Here is a 22469-nt window from a genome sequence, read left to right as displayed (position 1 = left end):
ATCATCTTGACATCATAGTAGATCACTAGACATTATTTTTACAAGCCCCATCGCACCCCACTAACTTGGCATGCCCTAATCCACCTTTAGAAACACACATAAAACACAACTTTGACTGCAGGCCGCAGACACAGGGTATGTGATTGCCTTTCACTGCACACAGCACTGTGATTTCATCCTCTCTACTTTTATTATTGATTCAGTGAGCTCTATATGAAGCCATGAGACCCTGCCTTTAAGGGCGTTTCACTATGACCAGCGTGCATAAAGCTTTTTATCCAAAGTGGCTTCTTAGCAGAAAACAAATATATACGGGGCTTCATAATCGAGCTGTGTGAAATATGGTGGTACGTAACCTACCCCTAAAAATGTGTCACATCACGTAAGTGTAAAAATGTCACACTTAATAAGCATAAGGAGCCAGCATCCTGTCTACTCCCTCCATCTGCTGGTGTGACAAATCTGCTTAATAAATGGCTTCCCGTTTTAGTTTTTTTTTGCCTTCACAAGGTTAGCACTGAATCAGCACAAATCAGTCCACTGTTTGTCAAACGTACGGTTTCATTTTCTTTAGATTAATGAGCCAAACTACAGAGAGAGAGGGTGCAGGAGAGGGAGAGGAAGACAGAAAGAGAGAGAGAGGGAGAGATGGGGGGAGAGAGAGAGGGAGAGAGAGCACCCAATAACAAAAGCTGATGCAGGGATATTTCACTCCAGGATTATGAGCTGAGCATTTCTTCAAAACGCTGACAGTAGTATAAACCCTTTATACTGCTTGGTAATTAGCAATCGATTGGAGATTGAGAAAGCTAAATGACATCTTTGACAATGGGCTCCTCTGACAATACAACCTGGCCACTTCTTTATCTGGAGCATTTTACAGTGCATATAGAGTGGTCTGATAATTCTGTGAGAATACCAATCGCATTGCATTCACAATCCAGATTAAGAGATTTATATCTGCAGACCTCCGAAGATTGCTTTGACAAGATGCACGCAAAGTGTGAACAGCCATGGAACAGTTTTTGTTCCATTTGCCTGTGTGTATGACTCTGCTGGCTTTCCCTGGCACAAATGTACCCGCCCATGTTTGCTCTTTTGACCACAAGCAGGATGCCAGCCAGAAAAGTCCTGATACAGGGGACGGAGGCCAAGGAAATATAAGGACATATAAGGCAGGCTATGGTTTTATCCATGGAAACAACATGAAAGGAATGTGTTGTAGAGTTTTGGCACATTTTGTAGCTTCGCAGAGTGGCAGCTTTGATTTAACGTTCTTGTCACAACATAAAAAGTCATAAAATCAAGCGACATTGTCCATAACACACTAATCTATGAGCCCACAATGTGAAAACAAAGAGACGTTTCAGCACGACTCTTTCAAGTCATTCTGTCAAAATGGTCTTCATGTATCCTCAAAAAATAACAAACATAAGACCTATATATTATCGCGCATGGTATGCCAACTATTTAACGTAAATATTCATTTGCCCGCTTATTAAAAGATTCCAAATACCGTTGTAGTTGCAATCAATGGACCACGCCTACTACTGACTTTAAACTTGAATGGTTTCATTTCACTCCTTGGAGATCGGGTGGTGGGCCTACTATATTGATTCTAAACTGAAAAAAAAAAAACATTTCACCTTCATGTCATCTTGTCTCAGCTGTGGCTGCTTGCAGACATGAGTTAGCTAGTGAGTTACGTTGAGAAGCACGGTTGTTGGATCCTTCCTATCGTGTTAATCGTGCCAACAGGTCCCTGTCACGGTTATTTTTAATACACAAAATGCGTTTTTTACCTGTTGTAATACATCAGCCTTGAAAAGTAGCCTAATGACACACGATCAGACGCGTACAGTCAATAACGTCAGACCAAATGGGAAATGTATCGCAACAAAGACATAACTAACAAAGAGTAAAGGTAACTGTGTCAAGCTATTTGCTACAATGTATTCAGTTTAGCTGGCTGGCTAGCTAACTGACACCACTCACTTCTTGCATATCAAATAGTTAGCTAGCTAGCCAGCTACTTTGAAAGGAACAAAAACCACTAAAAACATGCACTACTGGAGATTGATCAAATATAGGCAGTGGCATTCCGATCAGTATGAGTAAACCTAATCGTTCAGTTATCGTGCCGTTGAAGTTCAAGTTCCAATTTCCGATTACACCACGAGCTTCCTAGCTGACTGGCTACATCAACTTTGCGCTGCTGTAGCTACGGTTCATGACTGGTGCAATGATAGCGAGCAACCATTCTGGGGTGGTAATCGCCGACTGTTTTAAAGCACAGCTCACCCAGTTTCCTTACACCCCGATTAATTCAGCTGTAAAACTGTTCAAAAAGACTTACCAACAAAACGATTAGGTACATTTTATGTCCCCTCATCTCACTCCCGCAGCGGTTCCAAGTAGCCATGATGCAGCTGCCACGTCTGGGTACGCAAGCGCAATCCATGGAATACCGATTCCTCTGCAAGACGCAAGGCTTCTTAGGACTTGTAGTTTAAAATTACGGATATGGTTGCAATATCATATTAAGATACAAATCAAAGCACTACACTTCCATTGATCCCGTTTGTGAGGCGAGTCGATACATGAAAGGTCAGTTTAGGAAACGATAACCGGTGTGAGAATGGAATGTCTATTTCACGGTAAATGCTTATGTCCAGGAAAGGTGCCTTGGGACATGAACATGTAGGTAACTGAAAAGCGAGAACTAGCTGAGAAAGTATTTCCCATTTATACCGAATCACTAACAAGAAATAGTTGCAATTTGTTTGAAATATATGTTTCAGTTACGACGTGAACCATATGTTGCAAAGGTGAAATGCGCGGAGGAATGTGAGTGGCACTTTGGCATATTACTGCAGAGCACAGTGCTATGAAAAAGCGGGCAACCAACATACTTGTATCCCTTTTTCCATAAAGGTAATAAACGATCCCAAGGTCACTGCCGCAGTGTACAATAAAACATACAAATATAAATTCTACTGCATAGCTGTCCCTTTACAGCAAGACTTCTGGTGCCCCCACCTGGATTATTAGGATGTACTGGTTCCACATAGATGGGTAAGGTTATCAACGCATGACTTGACAGGCGCTTCGCTGCACAGGTCTGGACGGCAACGATAACAGCAACACGCGCACTTTTTTAAAATAATCAAGTCAAACGAGCAGCAATAAGAATAAAACAACAAAGTAGAAATGCTTAAATAGAAGTATGGGATGTTTATTAGAAATAATTCGACGTATAATGAGTCTAAATTTCTTCACAACTTTAATGTAAAACTCTTCTTCACTTAATTTCACGAATGATGGTTTGTATGAAACGAGATGTGTAGTTTCTTCACAGCTTTTAATATTATGTGTTATATGTGCTGTAAGATCCCCAATAGGCCTAAACTAATTCATTTAATTTGTGGTTTTAGCAGATTAAAAAAAAAACAGCAGTTTTTTAACTGCCATGTTATGCTGTCAATATACAGATAAAAGACACGGACACAGACACATTATTGGCCAATTAAATCACCCTTATCGCAATATGATCTGGTCACCAGTTGTATCACTCCCCACGAACCACTGTTCGAGGTTTGCTTAAACACATTGGCATGTTTTACGCGCCTCCAGGGGTTGGACCACGTCCTTTAAATCCATTCCTTAGGGACATGCGTGTATTCCGATGCACGCATACTTAGAGAATGTAGTGCTCTGTTTACAAGCATATTCGATGCATTAGCGTGTTAAAAATGACATGTTAAACTGCGATTGTGTTTGCTACGTTTCAGTATGCCGAGTTCCTTCAAACAGTTGACTCAAACAGTTAACTAATTGCCATGGTACCTCATAGATGAGAGGCGATGGCGACTACAACACCAAAATAGGGGTGCGATACCTTTACCACAAAACTATGTGATTGCTAACTAACGCATTACAAATTATACACAGGAATTATAAAATTGTACGTTTCTTGGTAACTCATTAACCGTAAATGCGTTCCTTCTGTCCGTTGAATGACGTCCTTTGTGAAGTTTCCCCCTTCCCGCACCCCTATATCAGCGTCAGTTGTGATTTCCCTTGTAGTGGCTCGGGCTCGCGGAGCGAACGCAGATAGCAGCTGCAAGTCGTTGAGTGCGAAGGATTGTCTGAAAGTGGATACGCTGTTATTGAGGTGCAGGAGTAGGTGATATCGCGCATCGCCTCGTGTATCGTTCAAACCTGTCTGGAAACCCCAATGCTTAAGTCGTAAGAAAAGGTAATGTTGACTTTTGGTTACAATATATGAAAGTTTATTTTGATTCATTTAACTCCAAAGACTTGAAAAGCACTTTGGAAAACTTACTTTTTATTTCATTCGCTTGTGTTGTAACATTGTTGATCGTGCATATTAATGAAAAAGGAAGAAATTAACTGCTTTATGCGGATAGGATGCGTTAGATTTGGAAAAGGTGGACATTGGTTATTTGGAAAAATGAAATGGTCGCTATCTTGATCTGTAGCATAGCCCATGGGCAACAATGATTGTTTTCAAGTATTCTAGCTAGTTATCGTGTGTCCATCTTTCAGTTCAGTCGAAGTTGGAAAGGCTCGAAATTCCTAACCCTTTTTGGAAACATCTCGGGCAAAACGCATTCGACTGTTTCTAACAAAACATTGTGTTTTACAATTCCTATCAGATCTTGAATCAGACTATTCATTAATGCAAATTGCTTTGTCAATTCAAGTACATAGCGGTATTTCAGGCGCACACCCGCTGTATAAATCTGTTTAGTGCATCAGTTAGCAGTCCTATTATACAGGCGCATTTTTACTTGCTGCTCACGTTCCGTCTTAGGATCAGAGGTAGGCAAAGACTGCAGTAGCCGCTACATTTTTATTACTGTGTTGCAAACTTGTTTGTGCACTTTTAATCAGTAAACAAGTGTAATGCCCCGAGACTTTTGTTGTCAATTTTCTTTTGTTCTAAGTCCAGTCTTGCGTGTTGAAAGTGTTTGTTTTTATTTTCTATTTAGGTACTACTTGCAAAGTTCCTCTTGTATTCCAACGGTTATTGATTATAATAATTGGATGATGCGGTATTTTTACTTGAGAACAATGTTGTTGCCCTCTACTTTTGGACGATTTTCAATTATTTTCGTTTCAAATGCCTTTCCCCTTAAGTTCAACACCAGACGGGTGCATGTGCTATCACTTTGTTATTGTTTGTTTTGTTTATTAAAAACGGGTTTATGACTGAAAAATTGTGCATGTATTGTAGTTGATTAAACGTAAAATACATGTCCCAGTTATACAAAATTTGACTGAAATACTCATTAGTAGGTGGATAAAGCTTATACAATGAAGATGTATTTCGACCGCGGTGTGATGCAAACGTGTGAAGCCCATAAAATTGCGAAATGTGTGGCCAGAATTTGAGCCATGCACAGACTGATCCGAAGGAAACGTGTTTTTGTTTTTTCCCTGTTACTGTTCGTGCAGTGAATCTAACTTGTTCGACTGCTGTACCTCGCAAAATTTCGGTCTTGCTCATTGACAGCTCTCAGGTGTAACATTACTAGGGACCGCAAATGTCACTTCGCACAGCGCGCGTCTGTCCTAGTTGCACTTAACGGATTAACGAAACAGATTTTTAAAAAGGCTGTCTTGTAATAATGTCTAAATGGAATAGGGGCTCAGTGTCCTTGTCTGCCACAGTAAAAATTGGCTAACGCGGATTAATGGAATGACACCGTAAGGAGGGTCGCAATAATATATCCAATTAATCTGTATAGTTTCCTGGGAGCCCTTGCGTGTGTAAATCAGTAAATCAGTGATCTGGCCGTTTGTGCCACCGATGTAATACAGATGCCAAGAAAGGCTTTGCGTTCCATTGTTATTTCACACATTGTAGATTATCACAAGACTAGGGGGAAACAATGCTTGCAATATCTTATTGAAATGTAATGTGTTAGTTACATGGATTGCGTAAGTAAGAACATAATTTCCAAGATTTGTGTTTTAGACTGAGTTTTGTATTTTAATTTATGAGAATCGGTAGAGGGCAGTATTTAGCGGCTTTGTGACTATGGTATGGTTTGTTGTTTGCCGTTTATGCTACCTTCTTGACAGTCATACATTCGGGAAACATATATAAGGAGGCAACTGAACTTTGAGTAATATATAAAACGTGAAACATTCATGAGTTACCTGATTCTGTGATCCCGGATAAAGAAAAATAAAGTCTTTTGGGGGATGTTATCTCTTCAGAGCAGTAAAGAACAAATCTTTCTGAGATTTTCGATCTTGAAAAAGCCAGATCAACTTCAGTTGATTGCTCAAGTCCATGTTGTATCAGCCGTGACTTCGTAGATGTCTCCTCTGTTCATTCATTGGTTAAAAAACCGAAGCCCCTTTAACAGACTGTTAGGTTGTCTGTTACCACGCCAGAACCTGATGGATCGCCCCAAGCCCGTCCATGCAAGGTTTGCCAGCACATCTGTTTTAAAAATAAACAGCAGCTGCTTCGCGATATTGTCATTGAACAGTTTGCACTTGATACGTGTGCTGGATCACATTTAGTTAAGTGTGAGCATTTAATACTAATTGATTACAACTTTTTTTTTCCCTCTATCACCAAGGCGGAAAAAGTGTCAGCTTTCATTTAGATAGTACTTTGATCCAATTGCACATTTGTGTCAATATATATGTATAACAAGTAGGCCTACTGCTTGCAATGTGTATGAGTGTAATTGTCTGGTGGCACCATGTTTAACTTTCCTTGCTAGGCTAATGCTTACATTTGGCGTCATGAATTGGCATGTAAATGCAACTATTCAACCTTATGTCATGCATGTTCTTGAGACTGAAGCAGAGAGAAAACATTCTGCATTTATTGGCCACAGCCTTTATAGCCTTTATGTGCAAGGCCCAGTCATGGCTTTATGGCAAGCTCTGTTCTGTTCATTACTTTCTTTATTGCCGTGGTTGGCAGCTCCATTTTAATGAAAGACACAAAAGAATCCATTCTTATTCGGTATGTTAATCATACTTTTTGATCTTGCCCCTCTACACAAATCTGGAGCTTCTTCGTCTCTTATTAAAGAGCTTCCCAAAGTGGGAGTAGTCCACTCTCTCTAGTGGCCGCCTCTTTCAAACAGCTGCTTTCACTCCATAAACTCATTTACACTTCACATGCTATTATCAATATTTATGTAACCTTGCCCCCGAAATGTAAATAATTTTAAGTAATCTCTCCCTAATACATTTGAAAATGTATTTATGTTAGTGCTGCGGCCCATATCTAAGTTTGTATGTGTACTTGCGTTGTGGAGAACATATGCGTGCTCCTCTGCAGGATCACTGAAATGCAGATTGTCGGTCTGTTTGAGTGTTCGCTCAAACAGTGGTGTCTGAATCGAGGGGAAAAAAGAAACCACTCTTGTGTAATTTGCAGGAACAAGGATTCTTTTGGGGAAACATTTTTGATTTCTTGTGGTTGCAGGACACCCCTGTCTGACTGTGGGATCGCAGTGAGGATTGATTGCACCTGAAAACATAAACCCAGCTCACGAACATGATTCAAGAAAAAAAAAAATGGGCTGATGCACAGTTCAAATTATTCTTGAATGAAAGAATGCATTTGTTCACTTTTTTTAACCCGTGGCTTCATATTAAACTTTGTGCAAAAGCCTCACCCGTAACATTAATATTCATATGCACCAACACAGAATGCATTCCATTCAAGTGTTTTCCTAGGTTCCAGAGACTCCCCTTTCACATGTTAAGCAACCTACTTGGTTCTCATCTTTAATGAACTTATGAGGGCTCTTGTAAGTTCTCAGAGCGTGAACTCGCTGTGCCAAGTTTCTTTGAAAGCCAATCTAAACTAAGGCCTTGTCAGGAAACTTGTCACAATTCTGTTGTATCCATAGTAACTGCAGCAAAAAAAAGGGGAGGGGCAAAATCAAATACCGTTTGATAGCCGCATAAGAAAATTCATCTCATGAATAAGTTTTATGGTGACTAAAATAATGACTTGATCACCCTCATCAATTTTCAGTGGTAGATTTTTAAGCCGTGTCATATGAATTATTACTGACTTCGAAGCATCAGTTGAGAAGGGACAATGGCAATAAATGTTTAATGCAGGGGAACCTAACCTGTCTGCTCCACTGATATTACCAAATGGAAAAATCAGCATGTCCAACACATTTTCGCCGTCTGCTGAAAAAGGTTAAGGTCATGCAAGATGAGACAGATATATGTAATATATAAGATTTGATATAAAGCTGCACTTCTAAACATAATTAGATTTCTGTTAATTTGTTATGTTGATTGGAAATTGATGATCCTGATCCAATATTATCCTGTTTGATGCCGCATGTCTGTAAAAAGATTATCTTTAGTCTTTATAACATGATTTCTGGATAGTCTCTCACTGAAACGGGTCATAAGGTGCATGGTTCGAATGCCAAAAAGACGAGCAACAGCTATCCTTATTCTGCTCAAAGAGAGACATGATTCTCATGAATCAGACTCCTATGTATAAGAGACTGCCGATGGATGGACGTTGTGACGTTTATTCTTGCAGTTTGTTGTTAAAAGAAAACGCTCCTCTTTCATGTTTGCTCCTGGTTCCATCTTCAAGCTTCGGCCTGCGCATCAGCTCAGCCCTTTCCCCGCTCCCAGAAGCGTCAGCCGAACTGACAGTCAGGTGCTGATCATGACACTTAACCTGTCGCATACTTTCACCCCTGCGCAAATGGAGAGTGACGGCCCCCATCTGGCCCCTCTATAAACTCAAACGCTGGGGGAGTTACTGTCAGTGTGGGGCTTGTCCGCCAGGGCTGATTTATCCCCCTGACAGAGAGCCTCGGGCCCCTCCAAAGGAGCCCCGGTACAGAGAGGTCACATGACCCAATCAATCAGTCAAAATTTATGTAGCATACGCCCTTCACAACAGCGCTGTCACGCAACACACAGCAGAGCGACGGCAGAAAAGTGAACAAATAATGAATAATGGAAAAAAGATAACCAGGTATTGTTTAAAGATGAAAAGAAATGATGGAGTGAAAAGGAAAGGGTATTTGAATGATACAGATGGGATGGGAGCAAAATGAAAGAGTAATAAAACGGCAATAAAAACAAAACAATGAAAGAAAAAAAAAACACCCCGAGCTTAAGCGGAATCATATGATGAAGCTGCTTCCCAGCTCCCCTTTCAAATGGTCACAGTAAACACCACATGCTGTGCAACTGTCTCTTTTATCGCCCGCCTGCAATCCATGGAAACATCCCATTTCACGTACCGTTATTCATTTGCTTACCAGATTTCCACCGCTTACACTTTGACATGTGACTCCTTCTAAAACCCCATTTCATACATCTGAGTTTGTGTAACTGATGCACTTTAAGTATGTTAAAGGAAGTTTTTCAGATCAATCGCAGTACGCTGACCATTACTCCTCGCTGTTGCCAGCAAGACTATCCAGTGTGCTGTTGTCTAGCGTCGCTCAAATGGAGAATGTAATCACATTGTATAAGTATAGCTGGGTGTTTAGCATGGGGCTTATGGAGGTGTGCTTAAAGGATGACTCTTTGAGGATGATGAAACACACTCTTTATTTTAATTAATTGGATTGCTGTGTAGCCAGGAGATGTCGATAGTTAAATGAATAGTTAATAGCTCTGACCAGACAATGGCGACTCAGACCCAAGCAGTGAATTTCTCACTCTGACTCCGGGTTATTGCGTTCATATTGAGCTCCCTTGACTAATAGTCTTTGCTGCGAAGGCCGTAATGACATTTCGAGTGGAAAGTCAACCCAACCCCCCCCCCCCCCCCAATGTTTCCAGGGTGAATATAAGTGATGTTTCACAAGGGTAATGCACAGGATTGTCCTCTGTTGAGAACAAGTTTTACTTTGCTGCATTTCCTTAATGACTTTGCAGAGAATAAATGCATGATTGGAGTGTGTACTCAGGGTTCTTTGGTGTTTTCTTTCATATTTTTTTTTAACAAAATGTTCAGCTTAAAGCAGTTTGGTGCTGCAGTGACGGCCTGCAGAGAGACACAGCTTTGGCTTTTATTTCTTTGGCTCAAAGCCAGATTTAAATATCATAGACACCGCTGATTAGTTCAGAAACTGAATTGTTCATTTTTCCAGGTGTGAGCCAGCTACTGGTTGAAAGGAATCTCTCAGACCTTCAGGACTGTGGAACACAAGGTCAAGGAGTGGACACTGCTGTTGGGCCGTTTTTGTGGCTTGTTTGGTAGAATAGACAGACTTCTAATAGACTGTTAACCCCAAAAGGCACTAGGTCAGGACAGCCAAAATGAATGGAAATAACAAGAAATGATGTTTGAAATATTCACAGTTTGCCACACAGATAAAATTCAGATGGATTTCTGGAGTCAATTAGGTGTGCATGTTAATCTTCCTTCACTTTTTATGTTTCAAAAAAGGTATTTAAAGAAGAAATTCAGTAATGGTGTTTACTAAGCACATGCCAGTCTATTCATATCGCCAGATTGATTTCCATCCTGAATATCCTCTGGGTTTTTTTTTCATCGGTCTAGTCTAGATGGCTTCAGCGAGAAAGTGTGGTTGAAAGGATTGCAGGTCCCCATTAGTGTGTTTTCAAAGATTATTTTTTGTTAAACCAAAAAGCAAGATTTAAAGATTTAAATTTGAGATTAAAGGCTGAGCTCTGCGGATATTTGTTTTGTAATCATTGACAGAAGCTTGCAGATAGGAGCCATCTCCTTTGCCATTAGTTTCCTGTTTGACAACCAAGCGCAAATTCAAAATTTAAAAAGCCCGTTTTCATTTATTGTATTCTTAGGCAAGGTCTTGGTACAAATGAATTAATCTTAACATTTTTAATTGTTTGCTTATTACAGCATGCTAGATTTGCAGTGCCACATGTGTAATACTGGTGTAACTTACTGTCATTGCAATGTGAAAGCACTGTACGGGGAGGGCTGGTGTCATCACTTTTTCGCAGGCACATACGACCTAACTGTCTAACCAAGATGGTGTTCCCAATGTCCATTTGTCTGGCAATGACGTCTTTATTTCATGTGAAACCATAGCATGCCTGTATAGCATGCTTTTGGCTTGGGACACTGCTGGTCCTCCTTGGAAAAGCTTTATCAGTGTCCCACTGAGTAAGTGTAACATGCGGGAGTGTAAACATGGCAGGGAGTATGAGGCTGACGTGCAGTTAAGCGAAATCCCTGCGACTTCTGTTCCCCCCGGTGCCCGTAGAAAACGGGGTGCCGCTTCATGTGGTTTGTTGCGAGGGGACCTGAGTTTATTTGCCACCTGGATTTGAGAGATCCCTGCCAAAATAGCGGCATCTGTGCCCCCGCCCAGCACCGGCCAGAGTTCTGAGGGGCCTATTAATTTCCCTCGCTGTTTGACAGGAGGGCCAGTGCTGTGCGGATGACATATTTGCTGATTTTTGCTGTTCTCCTGGGGGGATGTGGGGGAGGGGGTGTATAGGGGAAAAAAACCTCTCTTGTTTGTTTTCAGATTACAGGTACTTGTTGCTTTTGATGTATTGCAGCATTATTTAGCCTTCAGCAGAAGAGGGAAAATGGTAGTTGTGGCTTTGACTGATTTGTTCACAAATTGCAGGAATGTTTCAATAGGTTTTTGTTATGTTCCGGAGGAAACGGAGGGGAAAAACCGCAAGGATTTTTGCTTAAAGTTTGTGCAGCAATTTGAGTCCAAGGGGGAAAAAACCGCGCTGTTGTCGCAGTGGGAAGTTGATTGCTGGAAATAAGTGAGCGTGGCCTGAATGCCTAATTCTCTGAGGGCTGTCTGTGCCCATGCAGTCTCTTGCAGCCAGTGGTATTCACTGTTTGACCATCTACAGTCACTGCAGTCCTAAGCGTCTGTAATCTCAACCTCACGGCACAGTCCCCCGCCTTTGAAATCTGATATGAGTGTCTGCTGGCCCAATTAATACTTGATGTGACTGAACGGGTTCAATTTGTCTGGACTCTCATTGTCTGTCTGTCAGAGCCGGGAGGAAGTACAACTGGAATGAAAATGGAACTTCATCGCTGAAGTGTTCGATGCAGACTGATATGGTTCTCAGTGTGTTTCTTATTTAACTCCACATTGCTAGTCTGCAAAATACCCCCCCCCCCCTTCCCGTCCCCCACTAACTTTTTTTTGTTCCTAACTTTGGTTACAAAATGTTATTTGAAACAGAATCATATTTTTTTTTCCCTCCAAAAGTTTTTGCCCCTCAGCAGTTCAGCTTGGCTCTGGTTGTCGTAAGGGGTGCGTTTGTATCAGGTTGGTACTGTATGTAAATGAGTATGTGATGGAATTCACTCTCCTCTTATGTAGTGCCTCTCTCTGAAGAGCAAGACTTCAATGGGGAGAAGAAAAGGGGAAGGAAGGGGGAGGTAGGGGAGGTGGGGAGGTGGTGCTCCCACAATCGATCTGCCCCATTGTGGGGGTGGAACACTGTTCCCATTGATGGCGTGGAAAGCGTAGTCGCGGAGCGCTGCGAAAAGGGCTTCCCCTTCAATGGGGCCGGGCGGCCCTGCGATTGAGGCCTGGGAAATGGATGTTAAAACCATTGTGGCGCGCGGTGGGAACGCTCGCCCGCATTCTGCTGATTTAATGCCCCCTCGAGCCGCAGGAGTCCGTCTGGGCCCCGCAGCTGCGCCGCGCCGCTGCAAGGGACCCGCGGCTGAAACGCGAGGGGAGTCCCCCTGCGACGGTTCCGCCGCCGTCGTCGTCCTCCCCCCAGCGCCTCACCGCTGAAAGCGAACTCTCTCCGGGGCTCTTTCACGGGGACGCCTGCGCAGCATTGAAGCTCGTGGGAGCTACCGCGCAACATCAGGCCGCGTTTCACGTCCCATTTGCGGCACCTGCCTTGAGCGAGCGCGTGACGGCGCGCCGGGGCCCATTGCATCTTCGGCCATTATCTGAGGGCCAATCAGGGAGGAGACCCAAGCGCCTTCATTATGGGGCTGCTCTGCTTGTATGGATCATTTTCCTCTCCAGTAGAGCACAGTAATGCAGTTAAGCTAGCGGACCCGGGCCACTGTAAACAAAACTTCCGGCGATGCAGGGACCATTGGCTGCTGTCAGCGCTCACCCGCAGGAAGTGACAGCGTTGCTATTTGTCCCCCACCCCCCCCCGACCCCCCCCCCGCGCCTCTCGCAAACTAGAGACATATCGGCTGGGTTTAATTAAAGGAATGGAATACTTAGCCACTTTTTTTATAACTGATTTAGCAATTAACAGCCTGTGATTAGCTGTCTCGGCCGCAATGTTTAATTCACTTGTTAGTCCAAGGGGGCGGCTGTCTGGCGGTCGGTGGAGCAAGAGAGGCAAGCCTGGCAACAACTCACAGATAATTTAGATCTGCATCATCCCGGGCGTCGGTCAGCCTTTAAAAGCCACTCAAAAATGAATAGCAAACAGCGACAGCCACTTCCTCGCTCGCTCTCAGCATCCTCTCAGCACCAGCGCAGACCCGCAAGATGAGTGTAATCATGTTTGGAACTTAATTATGATGAAAAGAACCATCTCATTTGGACTTTGATGAGAAATTCTATATAATGAGTCAATTAATCTTTGAGATGGGTTAGAAGTAACTTGAAATATTGAAACCTCTGTGAATTGTGGATAGTTTTGACATGTAGCGGCCCCAGTAATAGGAAAAAATCCTAGTTAATTTAACTCCCTTGGGGCCAATTAGCATGTCGGGGTGAGTCCTAATCGTTAACAATTATCATACAATATTCTTCCTTGAACCCTGCAGCATTATCCGGACGACGCTTGTATACAGACGATTTGCAGCAGTGTACAGCATGTGTAAATGTTTTTGATTGGATGAATCAAGCCCATTTTGGCAACATTAAACCCCTCTCACTGAATCCCTTTCCCATTCCATTAAGTGGATGTTAAGCGCTGAACCGAACATCATACTTAGTGAATGTGTCTCGGTGCGTCACGTGGCGGGCGAAATTAGCTGTTCTGTCCTGGTACTGTGCCTGCGTCGTTTGGCGGCGCACAGCTTGGCCTTCAAAGGGGAGGGCTGTTGCCAAGGTGTGTCATTTGCTCATTCAGTTGTATCTCTGAGGAAACCAGGTGCGCAGTGTTTGGGGAGAGCGCTTTTTGTCAACGGGAAGTGTAAATTTCCAAATATGAATGTCCATACAGAAAGAATGATCTGTCATATCTACTAAAACATGCCAGTTCCCCATTATGTTTCTGTTCTGATAAATATACACGTACGGTGAAAAGGTGTGAAATGGCGTGTTTTTGCACACAGATGTGTCTATCAATTTAATACCGATATATACCCATCAGTATACTTTTGTATCATTGCAAGTCTCGCTGCATAACAGGCTTTTATCCAATATTGTGAGATTTTATTTTCATTTTCAGGTTTCATACCAACTTCAAAGCAGAAAAAGAATCAATTTTATCAACTCATTAATAACAATGGTTTTTACCACCCTTGTTTTTGTTACCTTGGGGCAAACACAACACAGTCATTTCTCTGTCTGTGAAGAATCTGATATGGATTTTGATGGAAACGCAGAAAGGTGCAATAACCTGGGGTGCTTTTTTATCTGCACGCAGTATATTTTACATTCAAGGAGGAGTACATGCGAGCTGTGTTACTGTGAAATTGGATATTAATTCCCGTGCATGTTCAATGAGGCTGGATGTGGTGGATTGGAGAGGGGGTGGGGCTGGCGGATTTGATCTGTAGAATTGTGTAGACTGACTTGGTGGAGGATCACTGTCTAAACACACTTGAATTGGGGGCCGTTGGGGTATTCGGACAACTGAGTCGGGTTCTTCATTCAGCATCCCGTATCCTCTCTGCATTGCGTCTGGCAGAGTTCACGCCTTTGTGGGTATTCAGTCTGGATTTGGGGGGGGGGGGGGATTTGGGGTGGGGGTGGTTGATGACTCTGAAAGACCCACTTTCCATCATCCCAAGACCAAGTATCCTCGATTGGGCCCCATGGGTGAGATTCTGTGTCCAGAACCGGAGTGGTCTGAGCCCCGAATCCACACTGCGGTCCATTGTGTGCAGACCGTGCACACTGAAACCCTAGATGTACTGACAGATACCTGAGAAGCGAAGGTCATGAAGAGCGGTGTGGTGTCGGAGGCGGGACATGTGATGGAAAACGGCACTGTAAGAGTCTGCAGCCCTGGGGCAAGGCCAGGGGCACGGGTAGGGCTTACCGCTCTGGTTCCCATCTCTGGACAATGCAGGCTCTGGCTAACAATCTGACGATTCTTTGCCTGGCTTTACCAGCGGACAGACGTTCCACTGTACACATCAAGTCGTGGGGTGCTGAAACCCAGCGCCCTGCAAATTAACAGCGGAATGAATTCACTGCGGGGTATAAAGATTTCCCTCGTCTCAACTTCATTCGATTAAACTCGGACATACTTTTGTGTCCAGATCACCTTTCTGCGTCAGCTTGTTTAGCGAGGTTGGCGGTTGTTTCTATGGAGATAAGTAGCTTTCTTCAGGGGCACAAAGGTCTGTCACACACACAGAGCCCGGTGTGACAGTGATTAATGTCCAGTCAGAAACCCACACACAAAAACCGAGACCTGCCACAGCCAGGCCAGCCGAGAGAGCCCGACTATGGAGGTTAAATACCACACAGGAAACAGAACATTTGCCTTTACAACTTCCTGCAATATTGGGCAAAACCATAACAGGATTTTTAAGGGGGAGGAGGAAAATAATTTGCCTATTTACCAGAAAAACAAATTTGATTTGTCCTCCCATCATGTGATCCTATAGGTTTTCAATTCAGAAAATTCTGTTCCAGTTGAGTTTACATGCCACAAATTGCACATTATATGAGGAAATAGGAATTCCTGAAATCAAAATTGTGCTAAGGCAGTGGCCCTCAACATAGTGTATCTGAAGACATAAATTCTGCCTTATCAGAGCAAGATGAAGAAGATGATACCAATGATCATTAATAGCTTAAATCTAATTGGGGACAGTTTTAATTTCTTTCCTGCGTGCTATTTTTGTGTGTGGCCACACATTTGCATAGGCGAAGAGATGTTTGATAGTGGTTACATCTCAATGGGTAAATTTTGGCCTAGTAGCCTATTTCAGAGCATGTTTCCTAGGGACAGCATGCACCTCACGAGGGTACAAAAATACCAGCAGACACACTTTTTAGCATCACCTTGCTAAGGAGAGGCATGAGAGCCAAATCCTCAGAAGTCAAATAAAATCTCAGCGTGGTTGTCTTTGAGCTGTTCAAATTAATCAAATTACACACATGCAAAAGGCTATTAAAATGGGGAGGGTCTCCACTCCTACAGCCTCCCTCCCATAAGATTCACATCACGGACTAACACGACAAACAGAATGGGGGTCGTGGTCGTGGTGGTGGTGGTGGTGGGGGGGATATCTATCTTCCTCTGTCTACTGTAACTTCAATATTCCCATATGTAATTCCATATTCTGAAACGGTAAATGTGACCCTCTCTCCTTTCTCAGTGCGGCTGGTGATTTAGTTTTCCCTGTGGCGAAGCCTGTACGTTTTCCGACTCGTCCCAGGTTTCCCTGAGCGCATCAAAGGGGAAGTGGCTTTTCAGAGCACGACGAGCCGACATCCACCCTGAATCACTTATGCGGTGGTTAGTATGCAGAGGGGACAAACCTGGAGCTTATTAATGAGGAAAATGTTCTGATACAACGCCCCTGGCAAAACATCTGCACGTCAGAGATAGGAGCTGACCTCTATTTCCTGGTCCGACACGCGATTTCCGTATTTAGAAAAGGGGGTCGATATCTGAAAAAGACTCTGTTTGATTAACACCGGGATGGTACCGTTGCCAGTACATGATAACTCTCTGTAATTCCAATGTATAAAATCAATACCTCTGGTGCCTGTTTGAACCGGATTCAAAGGCTACGTAGAAGCGTGTTCTCAGGCTCCACTTTAATTAAGGGAAACCACAAAGCTGTGAAGTGTTACCCGTTTCCTTTTCTCATAACCTGCCCACTGCGTCCTGTAAACGAAACGCTTCCCCAATTAGGCTCTGAACCACAATTATGGATTTTTTTTTTTTTTTTTTGGGCTTTCCACTTTCATTTCCAGGTCATTCCTCATCTGTGCTTTATGAACAGGGGGCCTCTGTTGGGTTTATGATGTGCTGCTCTGTATACAGATGTGTTCACGGGCCCCTCCTCATGCACGTCCTGCTATGAGGTGCAGCAGGAGAGAAAGGCACCCCTCACAGAAGACCTGTGCACAACGGCGTCCTCTCTCCTTTAGGACCTGCGGTTTACAGCCTATAAACCTGCTCAGGTTCGAGTGACTGCAAATCATTTTAATGGGTCTGAGGCGGAGGAAATGGAAAGGGAGAAGGGCTGTGGTCCCCCCCCCCCCCCCAAACACACCCACTGATTCAGTCTGACCACAGGGTTCTTCTCTGTCAAACCCCCTCCCCCAGCACACCCCGGAGAAGCAGTACCCAACACTGCAGTGCCTGTCTGAACCCGGTTAGCTAAATGTTTGATGTATTAAAGCAAATATTTCTGCTCTCAGGGCCCCCGGCTCACAGTGGAGTGCTATGCACTGGACAAGGGTCCCATTGATGCTCCCTGAGAGGGGTGTGTTTGGTGTTCGGAGGCGTGCCTCCCTGGAGCCCTCTGTCCCCCCTGAGGTGTGTGTGTGTGTGTGTGTGTGTGTGTGTGTGAAGGGTGGGGGGGTTGAAGAGAGATGTGTTAGAGTACCCCCACCCCATAGTAACAAACAGGCCCTCTTCACATTTAGACACTGCTGCATATAAACTGGGCCATTTGCTCAGCTCTCAGATATAGCTATGAATGCTGGGAAATGTGGTTAAAATGCGGCCCTGCATGCTGACAACCTTAGACTGCCTGATGTGCTAATGTGTTGCAAGCCGCAAAACCAGATTTGAGATGCCAGCCCATGTAGGAGTCTGGAATTAGTCCAGACTGTCCTTTTGTTTGAACAGTACACCACCACGCCACATGTGTCTAGTCTTGTCTCAGAGTGCCACACAGAAGACATGAGTAGGTTCTTTTCTTAGTGTAAACTCACAGCTGTTGACATACCTTCCCCACAGTGGCTGACACTGTGGATTCTTCCACCAGAGAGAGAGTGCATTGAGGATGCTGTTTTGATACAGTGGTGGAGAATGGTCCAGTTTTACCTTAATTCTCCATGCTGTATGGAAAGATGTGGATAGGGGAAGGGGAAGGTGATGATGATGATGGTCTGTATTGCTTTGGCTGCACTGAAAGCTTTCCGGTATGACACTGTGCAGTATGTAGCTCTGTACTGTATTGTTTAACATCGCCGTTCTCTACTCCAGGAAAGGGAGGCGCTCAGCTTGCCTAGCCCTCTGAAGGAGGTTGTCATTGTGAGTTTACGGAAATAAATGGCTTGTGTGTTTCTTAATGACACTCTGTAAACAGAGAGTTTAGTAAAGGCCACACTAACCCCCGATTCAAAGCCCGTGCCCATTAATAATTTGCAAGAGCTCATGGAAAAGTAGCCTTGTTTGCCTTTTCTCCAGTCAAATGGTCTGACCCCTGGACTCCACAGAGACTGTTCAACTACAGCGGTGGGTCTGCAGTCAGGGTGTGTGTGTGTGTGTGTGTGTGTGTGTGTGTGGTGGGGGGGGTCAGTCTTTTTGTGGAGGGGTTTTGAAAGCTTTCCTGACCTGACATTGGTCTTGCTGTAACACTGCGCGTCTGTGCTGGCTGCAACCCAGCCACGTTCAGCAGTTTTCAATGTGGCAGTTTCACTTTGCCTATGCAATCAACATTCTGTGTCACCGAGGTTTAGTGGATGACAGAGCTGCCATTCTGTGGTAGGCGGAATAAACACAAAATCAAAATAGGGTGCTGCGTGCTTGTTGCAAACCTATTTTCGTTTAATTTTATTTATTTATTTTCTTGGCTTGCACTCATATCCAGGAAGACCTACATTTTACATAATACCTGTTTTGTACGGCTGGATGTTTACGGTTCCTGCTCAGGAGGACAATCGCTGTGCCCCAGGATTTGAACCCACAGTCCTTCAGAGTCACAAGTTCACTTCCTGAAACATTTGTGCTTTATTCAGATTGGACTCTGGCGCAGTCATGTGAATACTTTTTGTGAAGGGATGTTCATGTAATGATATAGTACAAGAAAAAAGGTGAAGTCTCAGTTCAAGTGCCTTTCATTTCTGTAAGTGACTTTCAAATCTGTTCTCTTTTAAGACCTAGAATGTACCACTCTCTGCTGTCGGAGTCTGCACTACATTCTCTGGAACACTCTTGTTTCATACATGCAAATTGACTTCAGGTTTGAGTGGACATGTTGGTATTGGCAAGCTGGGTACTGGTAATGTGTTTAAAAGGCATCACTCGGGATACAGAGGCACCTTAGATGAACCTTCCCCCATCTGTAACAGCAGTCAGCAGCCCCTGAGATGTCAGGCGCAGAGCGAGATGCTGAGCTTCTCATTACCGAATGCCGGGGGGAACGCCCATCCAGCTCCTCTCTCCTTGCCGTGATTCAAACCCCCCCTTTGTGGGTCCGAAAAACGGCAGCGCAATGCAGACCACGCACTGCAGGAAAAGATTTGCAAAGCCTGGGAGCTTTCGTGCTTTCAGCCCCGGCAAGGCTGTGTGAGTTAGCGGAGGAGAAGTGGATGCTGGGAGGAGGACTGCATAGTCATGTCTGTGTTAAAGAGCCCGGGGGCACGGAGACTGAGGGGAAGGCCCTCATGCCAGTCAGGCCTCACACTGGACAGAGTCCCGTCTGGAGTTTATTATTCACTTATGTTTTTCCAGCACCTGTGGATTACCACGGTGCTCTCACGCTTACACTGGTATGTAGCAGGTCGACAGTAAGGAGCGCAAAATGGTTTCGCAGAACAACATTTACATAGTGGCTTGAAGCTGTGGTCAGAGTTCAGCGGTGAGCTGACTTGGTTTCTCGGTTTTCCTTGCACTCGTGACAGGGGTTTCAGTGCACACGGAGTGCAAAGTCATCAAATGACAGGATGGTATTAATGGTATAAAGCCTTTAAATAATTAATTGTGGAATTCCAGCTTCTCATAACACACACATACACACACATATACACACACACACACACACACACACACACACACACACACACACACAGCCCCCCTCCCGCTGGGTCTTCCTTCTCTCTCTGGGGCTTTTTGAAGAGGCGCGTCTGTCTCTCTCTGCTGTCATCTCAGGATCTCCCTGTGCTAATGAAAACCAGGACTCGCAGTTTATCTTTGGATGTATGTGTGTGTGTGTGTGTGTTTGATCTCATGTCAATTATCTAAGTCCTTTCTACGTCTACCCTCTGATGTCTTAATTTAGGCAGTGACAGGGAACCCGCACACACACGCACATACACCACATGCCAGGACTCTGCTGGCTTCCAGAGTGGCCAGTGCAGAACGTGGCCCTACAGCCCTTCATTAGAAGAGACAGTCCTGCGTCTAACATATTCTGGCGGTGACGTTTGCCGTGATGCGAGTATGCCTTGGGGTGAAGAAGGGGACTTACACCAGCAATCTGCTGGCAGGCGGTGCACCTTCTCCCGGGCCTGTCTGAGTGGACAAAGTGGCCTGCCAGGAGATCCTGACAAGCTGTCAAGGAGCTCGCCTTCTCATATTCGCGTTTGCCCCCTCCATCTACGGCTCGCGTCACACGTCTTCATGGTGCCCTCCCAACAAAGCGCCAGCGCTGCGCTGTGGAGCTGCTTTAGAACTCGTTCGCTGCATCTCTCATTCTCAGACTCCCACTCGCGCTGACACTTTCTCATTTGCTTTCTCACCGTTTTGCTTGTCTGTCTGCACAATGTCTCTGATGACCATTATTTGTAATCATAAGATAGTGTGTGGTTCGTTTCAAGAATGACACCGAGCACTTCTGTCTTTCAGTCTCACTGCAAATAAATTCAGCAGGCGTGCATAAAGAAGTGCTCACCATTGGCGCTACTCCATGGAATTATACTGTTTTCTGTTTACTTAAAATGAATCGCAGATCCATGCATATTTCATATTTGAATGGCTTTTGTTCATTTACCATTATAATTTTACATTATTGTCGGCACATGTTTGTGGGTCATCTGTAGGCTGGTCATACTCCGGAACCATACAGGGAATCGACCACAGAGGTCATAGGGCCTCGCCCTACATGGCCTCTCCCCAGATAGAACTCTCTTTTTGGGTCACGGTCACGCCTTTTATAACCGGCTAACATTCCACTGGTGATGCCCAGTCTACCTTTGTGTTTGCAGAGGCAGGGTTATTTTAATCAGCCAGACCACAAACCCACTTTTGGACGCAGCATATATTTCTAAACTGGGTCAGCAGTGTGGTGTCGCGGTTGGGTGTTTGTACTTGTCAGCGGCGGGTCGTAGGTTCACATACTGAGAGGGACAATGCTGCCTTACCCTCAGGCAAGCCACTACATCCAGATCGCTCCAATTACAGAGAAGCGTACATATAAATGGACCTCGGTATCTCCAGGTTGTGTTTTGGATGTAATAAGGGCAGCCAAGACAGTGAGTGAATGATATGTCTTTCATCTGGTCCTTGGACTCATTCTGAGGAAGTTCACGTTGGGAACTTTGTTTGTTCTCTCTGACAATCAGTTTAGCGCAAATCTGATGAGCTGGGGGTTGATTCGCACTGATGGAGCTCCGGCTCAGGGGGGGCTCGACGTGGTCCGCCAAGCGTGCCTAAAGAAGATGAATTATGCGCTTCCTGTGGTCTTTAAAGGTTTAAAAATGGCCCCCAATGAGGATCATTTGTTTCCAATGCTCTATTGGGCAGATAGGCCAAGTGATTTTTCTTCAGAAATGATTTATTCTCACTATTAACCGCAGTCAAGTCCATTGGGGGAAAGACACGTGACCCATCCTTTTGTGACTTTTTTTGGTGTAATTACTTATTGGATTGATATTTTATCCGGCTGCTTTGATTTTAACTTGTTTCTGAATCTTGATAACACATCTTAGCCATGTTAACCACAAAAGGGCTTTTCTATCGGGGTACTGTCAGAAAGTGATTCCTTTTTTTATTGAGAAAAATGGAGGCAGTCATTGCATTTAGTGCCAGCGTATGAAAGAAGAATGGTGGATGAGAAGAGTTTTATCTTTCCTGTGTTTGAAGCTTTGATCTTTGATCTTGCCTGTCGACCATCAGAGGTGACTGGTCTTTAACCGAAAAGACTTACCAGCGAAATGCATACAGGTGTGTCTTTACCATAAATCCAAGTGTTTTGATTTTAAAGGAACTTTCAAAAGTAAAGTCTGTGATTTTAAGTCAAAGTGTGCCTCAGCTGTGATTATATGCGATTAGGAAACATTGTACAAGTATTTAGCTTCTTTGGTTCCAAATTTTGAGCACAGCTGTAATGTATTTTTTTTTTTTTTTTTCCCTCTACCACTGCTGAAGACCGG

General features: G+C 44.0%; 2 protein-coding genes across 2 annotated transcripts in view; one reads left to right on the top strand and one right to left on the bottom strand.

Moving 5' to 3' along the window:
- The window catches only part of pdia5 (protein disulfide isomerase family A, member 5), a 54971-nt gene extending 52545 nt beyond the window's left edge, over nucleotides 1-2426 (bottom strand). Inside the window, exon 1 of the mRNA XM_036545766.1 lies at nucleotides 2357-2426. Within this exon, the coding sequence (XP_036401659.1) occupies nucleotides 2357-2422 (66 nt within the window). The 5' untranslated portion in view covers nucleotides 2423-2426. The remainder of the gene's footprint in view (nucleotides 1-2356) is intronic.
- Nucleotides 2427-4132: 1706 nt separating this feature from the next.
- The window catches only part of sema5ba (sema domain, seven thrombospondin repeats (type 1 and type 1-like), transmembrane domain (TM) and short cytoplasmic domain, (semaphorin) 5Ba), a 107759-nt gene continuing 89422 nt past the window's right edge, over nucleotides 4133-22469 (top strand). Inside the window, exon 1 of the mRNA XM_036545041.1 lies at nucleotides 4133-4258. The gene's annotated coding sequence lies outside the window, so the exon portion shown is untranslated. The remainder of the gene's footprint in view (nucleotides 4259-22469) is intronic.

This window comes from Megalops cyprinoides, chromosome 14 (genome assembly GCF_013368585.1).
Source record: "Megalops cyprinoides isolate fMegCyp1 chromosome 14, fMegCyp1.pri, whole genome shotgun sequence".
Classification (NCBI taxonomy): domain Eukaryota; kingdom Metazoa; phylum Chordata; class Actinopteri; order Elopiformes; family Megalopidae; genus Megalops; species Megalops cyprinoides.
This window is presented reverse-complemented; position numbering and strand designations above follow the sequence as displayed.